The sequence below is a fragment of the Malaclemys terrapin genome, chromosome 5 (genome assembly GCF_027887155.1).
Source record: "Malaclemys terrapin pileata isolate rMalTer1 chromosome 5, rMalTer1.hap1, whole genome shotgun sequence".
NCBI classification, from domain to species: domain Eukaryota; kingdom Metazoa; phylum Chordata; order Testudines; family Emydidae; genus Malaclemys; species Malaclemys terrapin.
The window spans coordinates 9,036,437-9,055,020 of record NC_071509.1 but is presented as its reverse complement, the minus strand read 5'-3'; the positions used below and the strand labels follow the sequence as shown (position 1 = coordinate 9,055,020).

Below are 18,584 nucleotides of genomic sequence, written 5' to 3'. Positions count from 1 at the left end.
TGAGTCTATCACTGTAAGGCATGTTTTCTAATCCTTTAATCTTTTGCTTGGCTCTTCTCTGAAACCTCTCCAATTTATCAACATTATTGCTGAATTGTGGACACGAGAACTGGACACCGTATTCCAGCAGTGATCGCATCAGTGCCAAATACAGGTAAAATAACCTCTCTACTCGAGATTCCCCTGTTTATACATCCCAGGATCACATTAGCCCTTTAGACCACAGCATCACCCAAGGAGTCCAAGTTCAGCTGATTATCCAACCATGGCCCCCGAATCTTTTTCAGAGTCACTGCTTCCTGGAATAGAATCCCCCATGGGGGATTGTATGGGAAAGTATGGCCTGCATTCTTTGTTCCTAGATGCATATGTTTGCATGCAACTGTATTAAAATACATATTGTTTGGTTGTGCCCAGCTCACCAAGCATCCACATCGCTCTATATAACAATGAGCTGAGTTCTTCATTATTTACCAGTCCCGAATTTTTGTGCCATCTGCAAACTTTATCAGTGTTGATTTTATGTTTTCTTCCAGGTCACTGATAAAAATATTAAATGGCATCAGGCCAAGAACTAATCCCTGGGCATCCCCACTAGAAACACACTGACTCAGGGATGATTTGCATATTTATACAGCACCTTTCCTCTGAGTATCTCACCGAGCTTTGCAGCATGAATGGGCTACACCTCACAAACATACCCCTTCCCTCAGCTAAGCTAGACAGGTAATGCAGAACTGACAAATAGACTTGCTACAGCCTGAATTTTTAAAAGGTCACTCATTTGGGGTGCCTTCATTTTTGGGTGCTCCCTGATTTTCACTGCTGTAAACTATTGGCAGCTAACACTGAACAGAAGTGTGCTCAGGGCCTCTGAAAAAGTGAGGCCCGGGGTGGCTCATTTTTGAAAATTTAGTCCTATGTGACTTACACATGCAGTGAGTGGGAGTCAGAGACAGACTCCAAATGTCAGACTCTCAGCTGGTTTCAACTGGTGTAACTCCATTGTCTTTCATGGAGCTATGCTGATTTACACCAGCTGAGGATCTGGCCCTGGGAATCCGGACTGTCAGTGCATCGCTGTAACTGTTAAAGCTGATAAAATGATAGTGGAGATTTTTTAAAAAAGCATTTGGAGTCTGACTGCACTCAACCCACCAGTTGATGTAGTGTGCTCCAGTTCTTCATCATCATCTCTATATAAATGAGTCTCAAAACACACACAAGCCTTTAGAGCAGTGGCACTTACATAGCTACATAGAGTGCATCTCTGCAGCAGGTGCTTCTAAAGCATTTGCACATCCTTTCAAAAGGAACAAAAGGCCAAGGAGCTATTGACTACTTCACTGCATTTCCTTCCTCTCGGTCCCCCCTTTCTTCTCCACCAACAAAAGGAACGAGAGCATTGCTGACCTGTAAATTTACGCAGCATCTCAGTGCACGTTTCTGCCACAGTTTCATCGTCGTACTTCTCCATGATCAAAGCCTCCTCCCCGCAGATCCAGCCACTCAGCACATAGCCATACCGCTCCGGTGGGTATAGGACATCAAAGCTGCAGATCTTCTTGTACCACAACTCCTCAGGGTAAGTCAAACTCTCACTCTCTGCCTCATCCTCCCAGACGAACTGGATGCTGTTGCATTCAGGACTCCAGAAGGGCTCTTCAAACTCCAGGAAGATTTTGTCGGTGGTGCTAATGCCCAGTTTCTGAATGGCCATCACCTTCTCCTCAGGCAGGCCAGGGTGGAACAGGCTTTCATGGTACTTCTTCAGGACCCCCAGCGATACGGTCACGATGACGTGGTCGGCGAGGATGAACTCACAGTCCTCACACTCCACAAAGACATGGTAGCCCTGGTCCTCCTCGGGGCGGTCGCTGTTGTGGTCGGCCACACGCTCAATCTCCTTGCTGACCGACTGGTTCCAGTGGATGCACTTGACTGGCTTGCGGAGCTGGATGACCGACTCTGGAATGGAATGGGCCAGGATCTCCACAATCTTGATAAAGCCACAAGGAATGACGTGATGGGCCCCAGGGATTTCAGTCCATTCTCCAAATTCACTGAGCGAGACCTCGTCCATGCTATGGGAGCTACTCTCACAGCTCTCCACCTAGCGAAAGCAACACAAAACCAAGTTTCCAAAGAGCTACCCACCTCACCACGGTACAGACAGAATAGTGCAAGTTAACAGCAGAGACAGGAATAGAACCCAGGAGTCCCGAGTCCCAGTCCCTTGCACTAGGCCACACTGACATTTACCGATATAGCACCTGAAAGCCAAAGAGCTAGACAAAACAGATCACTTGTTATACTGCTTACCAACTTTCTCTCTCTCTCTCTAAGGACCAATTGAGTGTGTTCTGCTATAGTACTCTGATGCCCCTTCTGCATGATGTTGGACCAAGACCCTGGCCACTTTTGATCACGTACAAATCCCATTGAACTTTTCTGCTAGAGAAGGGGTGGAGCGCTGAGCATGGATCAGCTCTGAGGTGCTGCTCAAACAGAGGCTGGTGCCATGCTTATTTAAACACTTTTTCCACTACCCAACGTTGACAGAGATTCACATTCCATACGGAGACATTAGAAGAACCAAAGGGTTTCAAAGCCACCCCCTCAGAGGCAGATCTCAGCACGCCATGAACATTAACATTCAACTAGCTAATGATCTGCAGCTGAGAGGTCCTTGATGGACTTTAAAGTCTCTGCTCTTCTCCTTTCCCTGGTTATAGGACAATCTACAGTCTGGGGCTAGCGCATCGGTGGTAGTTGTATAGGTTGTTCTGGCTATGGTAGAAAAGCTTTATCAAATCTAAATAAAAAAAGCAAGTTATTACAATGATTCAGCACCAAAATTACAGAAGGAATCTTGGGGAGGCAAAATGCAACTATTCAGATTAGAATTTGGCCAAGACACCAGAGTTAACGCTCATTTTCTTACCAGAAAGGCCCTAGGTTCTTTAATGACCACGAGTGACTATTACTCATTCAATAATGACTCAGAGGGAAGAGTGTCACAGCAGCTGTCAGACTCCCTATGTGACCTTAGGTCTCTCTTTGCCTCAGTTTCCCATAGGTAAACTGTGGATACGTATACTTACCTACTGTGCCAGAGTGTTGTGCGTGTGGCTCCCCTGCCTTCCTTCATAAGCCTTTAATTCACATGACAATTTCAAAGCACAAACTGCCCAATTATGATTAACATTTATTCTGTCAGGTTTCAGAGTAGCAGCCGTGTTAGTCTGTATCCGCACAAAGAACAGGAGTACTTGTGGCACCTTAGAGACTAACACATTTATTTGAGCATAAGCTTTTGTGGAATACAGCCCACTTCTTCAGATGCATAGTGTTGACTGCTTGGTGCTGCACAAGTCCCATCCTCAAGATAAGATACAGAGAAGGCAGGATCTACTTGGCAAGTAGCATGGAGGTACTAATGAATACAGTTAACATTAATTTGAAAGGGGAGAGAGAATCAAATCAAAGGTAAAGATGCTTTGGGATTTTTTTTGCGGGGTGGGGGGGATGCTGGCTGGGATAATTTAGTTGGGAATTGGTCCTGCTTTGAGCAAGGGGTTGAACTAGATGACCTTCTATGATTTATTTTGCAGGGATTGCCCCAACAGCTTTGTATTATCAGAGTTAATTTTCCTGGTTTCCAAGCTCTGGAGAAAGGCAAAAGGGGATAAATGACACTCTGCCTGCAGCACATGGTCCATGGTATGGGGCAAAAAGGTAGCATTCCTAAATGGAGCTGGCAGTATGCTGTCTTTGGCTGGTAAGTGGCAGAATAGAGGATTGAATGTTATAACACCACACAGAGGAATTTAACTGAACTGATGAGACATCTCATAACTTGCCAGCCCATTGTGGAGATGTCCAGCTTATGAGGAAAATTTAATAGATGAACTAGAAATATCCCAGCTGCAAAGACGACCAATGTAAGTAATTCCCGAGTGATAGGACATAACTCTTAGCCAGCTTTCTAATGTCCCATGATTGAACTGCCTTTTTAAACATACCTTAAGATATTGCTGGATCATGGCTAGTTTTAGCCTCCTGGTGGTCTCCGAGTCATCTGGATCGGCTTTGATGCGTTTGCGCACCACATCCCGTGTGAAGACGCCCACACTATTCTGGCTCTCAGCATTGACTGGTTTACCACGTTGAAAGAACTCCTGAGTCAGGTTATAGACCTGCCAGAGACAGGACAGAAAGAGGGAGAGAGTCACTCGCAGCAAGTAGCTCGAGTGTGCAGAATCCAAGCCCCGAGCGGTGTGCGCACTCCTCTTCACCCAGGATCGGTAAGCCCAGGCCACCCCACTGTGTTGCCAAAGGGCGTTAGGAATTTATTTGATCACATGTTGCCCTTCACAAGATGTACCAAGAGTACAAGGAGTAATGGTCTCAAGTTGCATTGGGGGAGGTTTAGGTTGGATATTAGGACAAACTTTTTCACTAGGAGGGTGGTGAAGCACTGGAATGGGTGACCTAGGGAGGTGGTGGAATCGCCTTCCTTAGAGGTTTTTAAGGTCAGGCTTGACAAAGCCCTGGCTGGGATGATTTAGTTGGGGATTGGTCCTGCTATGAGCAAGGGGTTGGACTAGATGACTCCTGAGGTCCCTTCCAACCCTGATATTCTAGGATTCTATCCACAGCTCTGCCAGTCAGCAGAGGATAGGAAATCAGAGGGTCAAAGACAAATTGGAAGAACTCTGACCTGCCTAAAATGTTCTATGGTAGCTATTTAGGAGCACACTATGTCTGTCGGTCCTCCCAAAATATGGGCGTTTCACCATTACCTTCCACTGGAGGAAGGGACAGCGCTTCTTGTGCAATCATGGCACCCTCAAGGGGCTAAATCCTGCTACTCCAGCTACAGTACCAATATTGTTACTGTCTGTGGCCCAGTTGCCCTCTAATGGTGGCAGACCAGGGAGCACCTATATCTGAATACTACTTCTGTACAGGCAGGGTTGAAGTTTGGGTTTTTGTTAGGGTGAGAATGGAGTTGGAGAATGTTTGGTTTGAGGGATTGGCTTCTTTTGTAGGGCGAGTGACTGGGTTTGCTATTTCTGATTTTGTGTTTCTCAGACTGTCACAACCTGGCCCTGTCACATGCTTTGGACAGATACCAGTCTGCTGTGAGTGGATCCATCAACTCAGTCCCACACCCTTCTAAGCCTCCTGGGTCTGGACAGTGTCTGGCCACTGTACCTAGCTATGGGTCTCTCAGGTATAGACCCCATGTCTGACACTCTCCTTAGGCAGTGGGATCCCACAGTTCAACAGCCTAGACCCTGGAACCAGCGCCACGGTCCTCCAGAGCCCCCACGTTATCTGCAGAGTCCACCTGGTCAAGGAAGGTCTGATGCACAGACGCACACTTTACTCTTAAAAAACACAAGAATTACAAATCTATCGTTTTCCATAAACTCCATAAATACAATTCCCCCTCAATGTCCTCACGACCCTTGAGAGTCCTGGCATTGGGCTCAGTCCTTTCGGCCAGGCAGCCTGACCTTCCTTGGCCTGACTATCCTTGCTTCTGGCAGGAGAATGGCTTCCTTTGTATACAGAGCATTCCAGTTTTAAAGACAGCCTCTGACACCTTTCTTGCCCCTGCTAGGGAATTCCAGGTTCGAACACCCCCTCTTCGCCAAGCTTCTAGGCAGAGAGTTGTCCAAAATCAATGGCACTGCTCATAGCAAACCCATTGTTCCACCAGGGTATAAGCCATTCAGTGTTGATGGCCTTTAATTACGCTGTCACAGCTTCCTAGACACAGCCTGTCTTCTATGGTGTCAAGTTCCTGCTACAAACGAACATTCAAAGCCACGCTATAGGTTACATTCAAAATGGTGGTTGAAATACAACATGACATTCACAAAACAAAAATGGAATCCATAGGTTGACCATTACATATCCCCCAAATTCTAACAGATTGTATTCTTACGTTATTTATCCAGGAATCCAATATTCTGGAACAGGGGCTCTTATGTTGAAATCAATATATACAAGTGTGAATGATTCACAAGTAAGAAGGCTGCTCGTCTGATTTTAAACCACAGTCCCCCTTTTTGGGTGGTTTGTCCCCCATCCCGTACTGAGACCAAACTGCACATGGTTTTGTCTGGGGGACACCATTCTAAAGAGCATGCTGCCCCACCCCTGCCAGCATGACTGGGGCGGCACCCTCCTCAAAATGAGGTCCCCCATGCAGCATGACCTTGCGTGCACATGCCAGCAGGGGCGGCCCCCTCCCCATTCCCAGAAGTACTGGAATGTCTGGTATTCTGGGAATGTGGGAGTGGCCACCCTATACACAAGTGACCACTCATATACGGTCATGAAGCACCCAAGCGTTCCCAGTTGAGATTGCTCAACTGGCTGAATCTTCCACCATTTCATACATTCAGAGACTCCAAGGACAGAAGGGACCATTCTGATCATCCAGGCTAACCTTCTGTATAACACAGAACTCCCCCCCAATAATTCCTAACGCAGAGCTTTTAGAAACACATCCAATCTTGATTTTAAAATTACCGGTGATGGGGAATCCTCTACAACCCTTGGTAAATTGTTCCAGTGCTTAATTGCCCTCACTGTTAAAAATTTACAATTTATTTACAATCTGAATTTCTCTAGCTTCAACTTCTAGCCATTGGATTGTGTTACACTTTTCTCTGCTAGACTGAAGAGCCATTATTAAATATTTCTTCCCCAGGTAGGTACTGTAATCAAGTCACCCCTTAACCTTTTTTGTTGTTGTTGTTAAGCTAAATAGATTGAGCTCCTTGTGGCTATCACTATAAGGCAGGTTTTCTAATCCTCTAATCATTCTCATGGCTCTTCTCTGAACCCTCTCCAATGTATCAACATCCTTCTTGAACTGTGGGCACCAGAACTGGACACAGGATTCCAGGACCGGTCGCACCAGTGCCAAATACAGAGGTGAAATAACTTCTCTATTCCTACTCAAAATTCCCATTTATGCATCCAAGGGCTACATTAGCCCTTTTGGCCACTATATTTCACCGTTCAGCATGTCCCATGTTCAGATGATTATCCACCACAACCCCCAAATCTCTGTCAGAGTCACAGTTTCCCCAGATAAAATCCCCCATCCTGTAAGAATAACTTACATTCTTTATTCCTAGATGCTTGTCTCCAGCTTACCAAGCAATCCACATTGCTCTATAATAATGACTCAAGTTCTTCATTATTTACCAATCCCCAAATTTTTGTGTCATCTGCAAACTTTATCAGTAATGTTTAACATAAAAACTTTATGTTTTCTTCCAGGTCACTGATAAAAATGTTAAATAGCGTAGGGCCAAGAACCGATCTCTGAAGGACCCCCCCAGAAATACACCCGTCTGACGATGATTCCCTATTTATAGTTACATTTTGAGACCTATCAATTAGCCAGCTTTTACTCCTTTTAATGTGTTCCATGTCAATTTTATAAATTTCTAATTTTTTAATCAAAATGCCAGGCAGTACCAAGTCAAATGCATTACAGGAATCTAAGTACATTACTTCAGCACTATCACCTTTATCGACCAACCTTGTAATCTCATCAAAAGAAATCAAGTTAGAATTCTTTTTTTTTTTTTGGAGAAGGTGTTTCATATAACAAGATGACCCAACAACTTGTGTCATTGTTACTGTTGGTGAGGAGGAAGTGGTTATTAAAACACAACCATCACCACCAACCACTTGTGCCCCTCTGGAATAATCAAGTCTTTTGTTTGCATGATTCCAAGAACTGCTCAACTGTGAGTAATGGTACTTCATATTAAATGAAAAACTTACCAGAACAAAGACAGGCAGGAAAGCCCTTAAAGATAAATCACAGACGTACAACCAATCCCAGGAATAACTTATTTGTCTAGAATCTGTGCCACCTTCTTATTTATCTAGCACCACAGGGAAGCATAGTGCTTTATAAGCGGAGAGACAAGATCTCAGGTTGGAGAGTTTTTCCCATCGAAGGTATTTGGATTAAAACTACTGACCTCTCTGACAGAACTGGATAGTCATGGTTTCAACATACCAATGTTGAGGAGTAATTATGGAAAATGGTTTAAACTAATTGTCCCCTGCACCTTCCATATAGCTGCAATTCCCAGCCAGAAGAGAGGTAGGAGGATCCTGGCATGTCCATCCCTGTGGCTTGTAGTAAGAAGCTGCAGGGGCCATAGAGGCCACATGCTTTCTCCCACCCACCACAGCTGGTCCCCGTGTTCTATCCCAGTCCCTCGGTGCACTACAAAGGCCTGGCTGCCAGTGGGCAGCGTGAGGGACAAAACACAAGACAGCAGTTGCAGCGGGAGAGAAAGGATCAGTTGGCCTCAAAACTCAGAGGTCTGCTGTCACGTGGCCAGACTTGTAGACAACTGACTTTTGGAGTTTTCAGGCACCAGGGGATTCAGCATCTACCTGGCTAAGGAAGGACAGACATTTGCCATGTATTTTCCTTGAGACCCTCGCAGTTGTTAATGCAGTAGTTGCTGTTTGGCTGTTTCCAGGCACAGGATGACTCACTTGAAACTGTACTTCGAGCTATTTGTGCAGTCATTCGGCTGCTAAAAACATCTGAGAAAAAAACCGATGAGTCTGGCAAAATGGCAATCGGTATTGGGGACTATGGTATCAAATTGACCTTTTAGTTCTCAGGACTAAAAGTCGGGGGGAGGGGGTTGGGTGTTTCCTTTTTGCCTCTGTGTACTGCCCCCCTGTTGTGACTGTAATTTGGGGGGGTTGCTTTGAAGTTTTATTTAATAAACATGAACAGAGAGAAAAGAGACAGGAAGTGAACTGGGGTGAGAGAGAGAAAAAATGAAGGAGCGGTACCAGAAAAAAACAAAACATAGAAAAAGAAATGATGAGACGGGAAGACACACAGAAGAGAATAAGGAAACTGGTAGAAAACAGAAAAAGAGAAGGATACTGATTGAGGCAACAGAGCTGTCCCAAAGCATAGGGATTTCAAAACAAGAGAGGTTGGGAGTCCTTAGCAGTGGAGGGGGGGAAATGGTCTCTCTTTCCCCCGCCCCCACATCAGTAGTATTGTGGAATTTCAGCAGTCGGCAGTTCATGGGCCTACACTATGGCACAGATTTCTGAGGTCTAACCACTTCCAACAAGTACTGCTAAAAGCTGCCGCAGACCTTGCCTCAGCATAATGCAGGTCAGCTTTCATAAGCTGATTGCAGACTATAAGCAGATAACACATTCACAAGACAAGCAAAGCTGTATTAAAATCCAGTTACCACTTGGCCCAGAGACTAAATTAGCCATAGGCATGTTTTCATTGTCCATTGTAGTATTCACTGGGCACCAGAGGAAAGAAGAGAAACACACATTTCTCCCTCAGGGGGGAAAACACCAAATGAGTTTTTTTCCCCTAAGTATGTGATCCAACTGGTCAGACAACAGGAAAATATCATCGTCTGTATTTATTATGGTAGCACCAAGGAGCCCCAGTCACGGGCCTGCACTGCTAAATGATTTTGTGAATGGCAGCTCGTTCAGCAGCAACGTGCAAAGAAGCAAATTGGAAATGCCAAGAGAATCTTACAACGAAGTCTCTCTTAATAATGTACCAAGTATTGACTGAGTTTAAGATTGAACACACTTCCTAAATCTGCTTGTGGAAAGGGATATTTATGCTTCTAATGATGGAAAGAATATGCGTGCACACACACACAAACAAAAAAACGGAAGTGTATCCTTTATATATACATACATACAGCAAAAGCTGTTGTAAGTGACCATACAAAGGTCAAACCAAGACTGTGCGGTTAATGAGAATTTCTAATAAAGGGGAGACAGAACTGTATTCATCCATTTGGAGATACTTTGAGGCTGTTTCTTGAGAGAAAAACCTGAAAAAAACTATAACATCAACAAGTGTACAAGACTCCATTTAAAGTTACTGGGAAATGGCATTTTTGAAATACGGGACACAGAAAAACACCTAATTTTATTTTTTTCCTACAACATAGCTATCAAAGCATACCCAAGAGACTCCAAACAAGGTTTATTTCAAAGAGCTTGGCAAGATGAAGTGCCCAGGAGCGTGTACAAGATTCTACTGATTTTCTTTCCATTTAGAAAGCACATGTATGCAGGATCTGACCGCACCAGGCCAATTAGCAAAAATTCCAAAGCCAAATATTAATGTCATCTTACCCCTTCCACCAAGGGACAGCTCTAAATACAAACAGTAACACACCAGCAAACACGACAGAGAGGTCATCGAGTCCAGTCCCCTGCCCGCATGGCAGGACCAAATACTGCCTAGACCATCCCTAATAGACATTTATCTAACCTACTCTTAAATATCTCCAGAGACGGAGATTCCACAACCTCCCTAGGCAATTTGTTCCAGTGTTTAACCACCCTGACAGTTAGGAACTTTTTCCTAATGTCCAATCTAGACCTCCCTTGCTGCAGTTTAAACCCATTGTTTCTGGTTCTATCCTTAGAGGCTAAGGTGAACAAGTTCTCTCCCTCCTCCTTATGACACTCTTTTATATACCTGAAAACTGCTATCATGTCCCCTCTCAGTCTTCTCTTTTTCAAACTAAACAAACCCAATTCTTTCAGCCTTCCTTCATAGGTCATGTTCTCAAGACCTTTAATCATTCTTGTTGCTCTTCTTTGGACCCTTTCCAATTTCTCCACATCTTTTTTAAAATGCGGCGCCCAGAACTGGACACAATACTCCAGCTGAGGCCTAACCAGAGCAGAGTAGAGCGGAAGAATGACTTCTCGTGTCTTGCTCACAACACACCTGTTAATGCATCCCAGAATCATGTTTGCTTTTTTTGCAACAGCATCACACTGTTGACTCATATTTAACTTGTGGTCCACTATAACCCCTAGATCCCTTTCTGCCGTACTCCTTCCTAGACAGTCTTTTCCCATTCTGTATGTGTGAAATTGATTTTTCCTTCCTAAGTGGAGCACTTTGCATTTGTCTTTGTTAAACTTCATCCTGTTTAACTCAGACCATTTCTCCAATTTGTCCAGATCATTTTGAATTATGGCCCTGTCCTCCAAAGTAGTTGCAATCCCTCCCAGTTTGGTATCATCCGCAAACTTAATAAGCGTACTTTCTATGCCAATATCTAAGTCGTTGATGAAGATATTGAACAGAGCCGGTCCCAAAACAGACCCCTGCGGTACCCCACTCGTTACGCCTTTCCAGCAGGATTGGGAACCATTAATAACAACTCTCTGAGTACGGTTATCCAGCCAGTTATGCACCCACCTTATAGTAGCCCCATCTAATTTGTATTTGCCTAGTTTATCGATAAGAATATCATGCGAGACCGTATCAAATGCCTTACTAAAGTCTAGGTATACCACATCCACCGCTTCACCCTTATCCACAAGGCTCGTTATCCTATCAAAGAAAGCTATCAGATTGGTTTGACATGATTTGTTCTTCACAAATCCATGCTGGCTATTCCCTATCACCTTACCACCTTCCAAGTGTTGGCAGATGATTTCCTTAATTACTTGCTCCATTATCTTCCCTGGCACAGAAGTTAAACTAACTGGTCTGTAGTTACCTGGGTTGTTTTTATTTCCCTTTTTATAGATGGGCACTATATTTGCCCTTTTCCAGTCTTCTGGAATCTCTCCCGTCTCCCATGACTTTCCAAAGATAATAGCTAGAGGCTCAGATACCTCCTCTATTAGCTCCTTGAGTATTCTAGGATGCATTTCATCAGGCCCGGGTGACTTGCAGGCATCTAACTTTTCTAAGTGATGTTTAACTTGTTCTTTTTTTATTTTATCCGCTAAACCTACCCCCTTCCCATTAGTATTCACTATGTTAGGCATTCCTTCAGACTTCTCGGTGAAGACCGAAACAAAGAAGTCATTAAGCATCTCTGCCATTTCCAAGTTTCCTGTTACTGTTTCTCCCTCTTCACTAAGCAGTGGGCCTACCCTGTCTTTGGTCTTCCTCTTGCTTCTAATGTATTGATAAAAAGTCTTCTTGTTTCCTTTTATTCCCGTAGCTAGTTTGAGCTCATTTTGTGCCTTTGCCTTTCTAATCTTGCCCCTGCATTCCTGTGTTGTTTGCCTATATTCATCCTTTGTAATCTGTCCTAGTTTCCATTTTTTATATGACTCCTTTTTATTTTTTAGATCGTGCAAGATCTCGTGGTTAAGCCAAGGTGGTCTTTTGCCACATTTTCTATCTTTCCAAACCAGTGGAATAGCTTGCTTTTGGGCCCTTAATAGTGTCCCTTTGAGAAACTGCCAACTCTCCTCAGTTGTTTTTCCCCTCAGTCTTGATTCCCATGGGACCTTACCTATCAGCTCTCTGAGCTTCCCAAAATCTGCCTTCCTGAAATCCATTGTCTCTATTTTGCTGTTCTCCCTTCTACCCTTCCTTAGAATTGCAAAGTCTATGATTTCATGATCACTTTCACCCAGGCTGCCTTCTACTTTCACATTCTCAACGAGTTCCTCCCTATTTGTTAAAATCAAGTCTAGAACAGCTTCCCCCCCTAGTAGCTTTTTCAACCTTCTGAAATGATGTTGAAAAGCAAATTTTAAAAGTTATCCAGTGCTGAATTAGGAAGGCCAGGATGACACATCTCAATCTGTGCAGTTTCCTAAGGATTGTCGGAACTCACCTCAAGCACTCTTTCTAACTCAGTTTTAAAACGAAGGGCTTGATTTATACCCCTGTCTCCTGGCAATCTTACGCTAGTGTAACCCCAGTACAAACCAGGCCCTCGGTATCTAGTGGGCCAGGCCAATGGTAGCGTGATAGACTACGAGGCAGGGGAAAACAGCTTAGTTCTGAGCTGGCATAAAGTCCAGCAGAGCGTGGGAGCCTCAGGGGAAGAGAACTTAATCATTCTCCAGCTACCTCTTTAAACCCACCAACCATGCACCACACAGGGGAACGCTGACTGACTCTGAGGCCATTAACTATAGTAACCAGAAAAAGGGTCATTGAGGTGGGGCCGATTGTGCTATGTTTTCAATGCACAAGGTAGGCGTGGTTTGAAACTGAAGATGGGGCTCTTAGGCACTATGGTACTTACATTATTATTGTTAAGAATGTAAAATCCTACAGAGACAAGGCCCTGTTGTTTTTACCTTGAGGTAGCTAATCAAGGTCAACACTATACCACCCCCTCACCCAGGGTTTACCTCACCTAGGTCCATCAAGGTGGAAACTACCTGTGCCTTGTCTCCTCCAGAATTTTACATCCATGTAAAACACACCTTTCCCAGCAATGAAGACCACATCCTGGGAGACTAATGAAGTTAAAAGGGCTAAAAGTGGGTGTGATATTGAGTCAGAAAGGGTTAAGCAACTTGCAGGTTAAATGACCCAAATTCTACCTTTAAAGACATATTAGGAAAGTATGTAAATGGTAATTAGGGATATTCCTTATAAATAGCTAGCAAAGCCATGTTAGATAGACGAGAGCTTTGAAATGTAGACTTGTATTGTTAAAGAATTGGGAAAAGATAGTGATTGTACTAGTCTATGTTTACCTATATCTTGTTAGATGTTAACAATGTAACCAGACGGCTCCTGTCTATTACTATGTTTCATTGATTCAAAGATCAAAAGGGAATATTAATGTTTAGCACGGTCTTCATTTCTCTTTGAAGTATGTAATAAACTACTTGTGAATGGAACAGGAGTACTTGTGGCACCTTAGAGACTAACAAATTTATATGAGCATGAGCTTTCGTGGGCTACAGCCCACTTCTTCGGATGCAAATGGTGGGAGATGGGCAGTTGCCTAATGCTGATCCATGTAGCTAATGATCAGTGATGCTGAGGAAATAGGAGTTCTACTTCAAAGCCACTGTGCTTCACCTATTATTCACCTGCTGTCAAGAGGCTTCAAGAGAATTATAAAAGGAACTCTTGGGCCCTGATCCTGTTATCTCAGATCTGCTTCAGCTTCCTCAGGGGACGTTTGAGTCCCAAGACTGAGGTCCCCAGCTCCAGTCAGGATCACCCAGATATTGGACATTGGGCTATAACCTATGGAATTGATTCTGAAAGAACCTTTTGCAACTCTAAAACTCACCATCTCTATTATGAAACTGACCTAAGAACTCTATTCATATCTGTATGTATAATGATCTTTTAACATATAATCTTTTCTTTTTAAATAAATCTTAGTTTAGTTAATAAGAATTGGCTGCGTAAGATCTGAAATATTCATTGACCTGGTGGGCGATGTGTCTGATCTTTTGGGATTGGTAGAACTTTTTATATGGTGAATAAGATTTTCAGTAATCCTCATCATATTTGATTTGGCTGTCTGGGTGGGAGCCCAAGGCTGAATTGTTTTAAGGGAACTGTGTTTTGGGCTTCTGGGTAACCAGTCAGGTGTTATAGAAGCCGCTTTGTTGCTGGCTTGGTAAATCTAAGTATTAGAACAATCACCAGTTTTGGGAATCATCTTCCCCATTCTTTGCAGTTTGCCCTGATTAAGCAATCTCAGTGTGGCCCCCCGGGACCCTGATCACAGTGGGGGATTCTCCGGGCTCAGAAAGTGGCTTGGAGATCACCCTGTGAGGGAAAGGTATGTCAGGACCCTGGAGAGGACTGTGACGGAAAGCTAAATACGTCACGTGCATCCAGTTTTCAGATTCGCCTTATTTGCCACTGATTTAGTGTAGTGGTTGTTTGCTCAGAGTGGTTTTAGGGATGTTGTAAAATGCCCCAACATACAATCCCACCAACTAATAAAGAGGAGATTCAAACTGAAGCAGGCCGAATGCCCACTTTTCATTCCCCCTCCCCTTTAATTATAAACATGGCACAAGAACCTGCAAATCATCCAAAGCAGTAAAACCATAAGGAACCAACACAACCAAAAATATAAAAGCTAGAAGTAATGCAACATGCTAACTCAGTCTGTGTGTAAAGAGACACACGTTCTCGTCTGTGCATTATGCAAGAGTAAAGTTCACATTCTCGTCTGTGCATTATGCAAGAATAAAGTTCCTGAAGCCACACGCACATACTACGCACTTTCCTATTTACTTCAGCCATCAGCGAGTGATATTGCACATTTGGTTTCTTTTGCAATTTGAGTTTTCAAAAGATCATAACAACTTCTCTTATTTTTGTTCCCAAAAATAGAGAGAGGGGAGAAACACAGGACTTGCCTTAGCTGACCGGTACCAATCATCCACCTAACCCAGCATCTACCTTTGAGAGCAGCCAGTACCAGAACTTCAGAGATGAGTGTGAACTCCCCCACTATGGGCAATAATGATGCAACACGGGTATGGGGGAAAGTTACTTCTTAGTCCCAGACAACTGAGGGTTGGCTTATGTCTTAAAGTAAGAATGCTGAGATCCCTCATACATTTTTATCCCAGCACATGTAACAGCAGATGTGTTTACTACCCATATAAACGTCAAATCCTTTTATGACTCTTAGCTATTGGCCACAAGGTTATATTCTGGTAGTAACAAGCTAATTATGCATTGCATAAAAAAAAAAAAGAGATCAGCTTGACGTTTATTGCTTTCTAGTTTCGCTGGCAGACCCCTTGTTATTGTATTATGAGAAAGGGTAACCCCAAGTGCAAAACTGACTTTTCTTCACCATTCACTTTGCATCCCTCTGTAAACTTGTATTAGTCTTCTCTCTAAACTGTATTCTCACCTCTTTTTGTTTCCTTCTCATAACAGGTCATTCTAGGCCTCTAGTAATTTTCATTCCTCTTTGCAAAACACTTTCTATATTTCTGTATCTTTGAGATGGGATGATCAGAACTGAAAACAGTATTCAGAGCAGTGGCGTGCCGTTTTCTTACATAATGTCATTCATTACGGCATTTCCAGTGTTATTCCCTCTCTCTTTTTTGATCTGGCCCAACATTTTATTTGCTTTTTTGATCACTGCTGCACTCTGAATTGAGGTTTTCCCTGAGCTCATCATGGTGATGCCCGGCTCTTTTTTCTGAGAGGCTACCGTTAATTTTAAAACCTAGTAATAAGTAAAAGCAGCTCAAACTATTCCTGCCAAAGTGCATCACCCTGCACTTGTCCAAGTGGGATTTCATCTGCCACTGTGTTGCCCAATTGCCTATCTTAACTAGACCCCTCGGATGTTCCCCACAATCCTCTCTATTAACCCAATTACTTATAGGCCACGTATTCATTAGCTCTAGTCATGGCACAATGCTCAACGTTTTTCTTTGTTGAAAATCAGCATTTCCACTCTGTCTCTGATCCATGATAGCACTTTAGCTCTCACCCCATAACTATTTTGTTTCCTTAATGGCCTCTGGTGAAGGATTTTACCAATGTCAGTTTGAATACCCATGTACATATTTTTAAATATATATTATACGATGTCCGGCTGATCCCAGGGGTGTGACATTATAAAAAAGATTTACCCAAACAAGTGTTGGTGAAGTTCAGATCCAGTTGCAAACTTTAAGGGCTCTACAAATGGCTACAACTTGGCAAGGATAGTTCCCCACCCCCACCCCCATTTTATGTAACCCACTCGGAGAGCATTTTGATTGGGGAAATTTTATATTGGCCCCTCACCCAAATATAATTAGAAATAGAGGAAACCAATCAGGAGTATAATTAGAGTGAAACCTGGCAAGCGGTCTTAGCATTGTTTAAGTCTAAGGGCAGGTCTACACTACGTCAGGGATCGATGTTCTGAGATCAATCCACCGGCGATTTAGCGGGTCTGGTAAAGACCTGCCAAATCGACTGCAGATTGCTCTCCAGTCGATCCCTGTACTCTACCCCCGACGAGAAGAGTAAGGTAAGTTGACAGGAAATTTTCTCCCCTCGATTCCTCACAGTGTAGACCCCGCGGTAACTCAGTCTAAGGTACATAGCTGGAGTTGCATAGTGTAGGTCGACTTACCGCGGTAGTGTAGACACAGCCTAAGTCTTGGTATTATAAAGTACAAAAGTAATGCCATTTTACATCTGTTCAACCATTAATTATCAGGGACCACATTCACCCTGAGCAGAAGCAGGAATCACTCCACTAGAATCAGTAGAATGGTGCCTATTTACACCGAAGTGAGACTGACCCTACCTATCTAGGACACCGAAGATCGCTTTTTCCTTGGGTATTTGCTTAGGACACGTTTCATTACTGAACCTGTATTTCCACTTTTAGTCTGCAATTTTCCATTTATTAATTTTTTTAGTGCTTTCATTTCTATTTTTCGTTCATCTGGAGTCCCTACCATGAGCTTAGACACTGTTTTACATAGCGCTTTGGAGAAAATCACTTAAGATAGAGGAATGAACATTACAGGTAGCTTCCAAATCATAAAAATGAAAGCTCTCGCCAGGAGAGAAATTATATTTAACCCTTGTAACATTTGTCACAGCACCTGTGATGCAATCGAGCTTGTAATTCATATTAGGAGGAATGTCATAGCTTACACAGCACAATGTAGTAGTTATAATGTCAATAACAATGTCTCACTGCCACATCTTTTAGTTGGATCTTTCTAAGTTATTATGTTCCGCCTCGTTTGGGCCCCTTCCTTATTATTAGCTAAATGGCAAGTCTACAGCTATTGATTAAATTATCCCACAATATTTGCTGGAAGTGATGAGAATTGATCATATGACAGGACAGAAGGGGTATTCTCCTTGAGTGTGATTTGGTTCCAGGAGCTCTGATCACATTAACCAGCGACTGAATTAAGTAGAAGGCACCATATTGGTTTTTAAAAAAACCAAAACTTATTTTAAGTAGAGAAACTGAAGGCATTAAAAGTTTTTCTACTGTCTCGGCACTGACAAGCGTCTAGTGGTTTTCAAACCAATGTGCAACCGGAGGGGGCTGCTAAATACCAACCTCGTTGTATAAATCACTGAATTCTTCAACCACATCTTTCGGAATCCTCTGCCCATTGTTGGTAAGGTGATAAGCCACCCCATTCTTGGAGTAAAGACTGATACGGCCAATGCTTCTCTCACCATCAGTGGTCTCTTCAAGTAAGCCATTGTCTTCTGCTAGATGATAGACTGGGTTTCCATTTGAACCATGGATCCACGTAGCTCCCAGTTCAAAAGTGGCGTTCTCTAGGGGGGAACAATCCAATTAGACCAGTACGATGAACTCGTTCACACAGAGATGTTGTATGTCACATCCCCGTCTACAAATGAAGAGCAGTAAATAGAGCACAAATAGGACATTTGCCCAATGATGCCACATTACGAAAAAAACAACACTGAAGCACTGAAGAAGTGCTTTCACTTAAGGACAAGTTTAAGTGTCATACTAATGTTTGTTCATCGTAGGTCTCTACGGAACAACAGTGTCATACAGTGCTACAAAAGGGGAGCAATCACAAGAGGGGTGTTCCCTAAAGAGATTCCAAGGTATGCAGCAGCAATGGTATCTAATAGTTCAAGAACAAAGCAGAATCCCTGACTCCAGGTCCTAATCCATGATTGTCACTACAGGTGCCACTTAGCCTCTCTACTTCATCCTTCCCACCTATAAAATAGAGATACTATTCGTTTACCTACCACAAGGATGCTGGAAGGACCTCTGCACAGAGCTTTA

General features: G+C 43.3%; 1 protein-coding gene across 1 annotated transcript in view; it reads right to left on the bottom strand.

The window, feature by feature from the left end:
- Positions 1-18,584, bottom strand: part of SMOX (spermine oxidase) — an 82,557-nt gene that overhangs the window by 12,949 nt on the left and 51,024 nt on the right. Inside the window, exons 3-5 of the mRNA XM_054030673.1 lie at positions 17,871-18,097; positions 4,026-4,199; positions 1,414-2,113 (exon numbers count right to left, since the gene is read on the bottom strand). Of these exons, the coding sequence (XP_053886648.1) occupies positions 1,414-2,113; positions 4,026-4,199; positions 17,871-18,097 (1,101 nt within the window). The remainder of the gene's footprint in view (positions 1-1,413; positions 2,114-4,025; positions 4,200-17,870; positions 18,098-18,584) is intronic.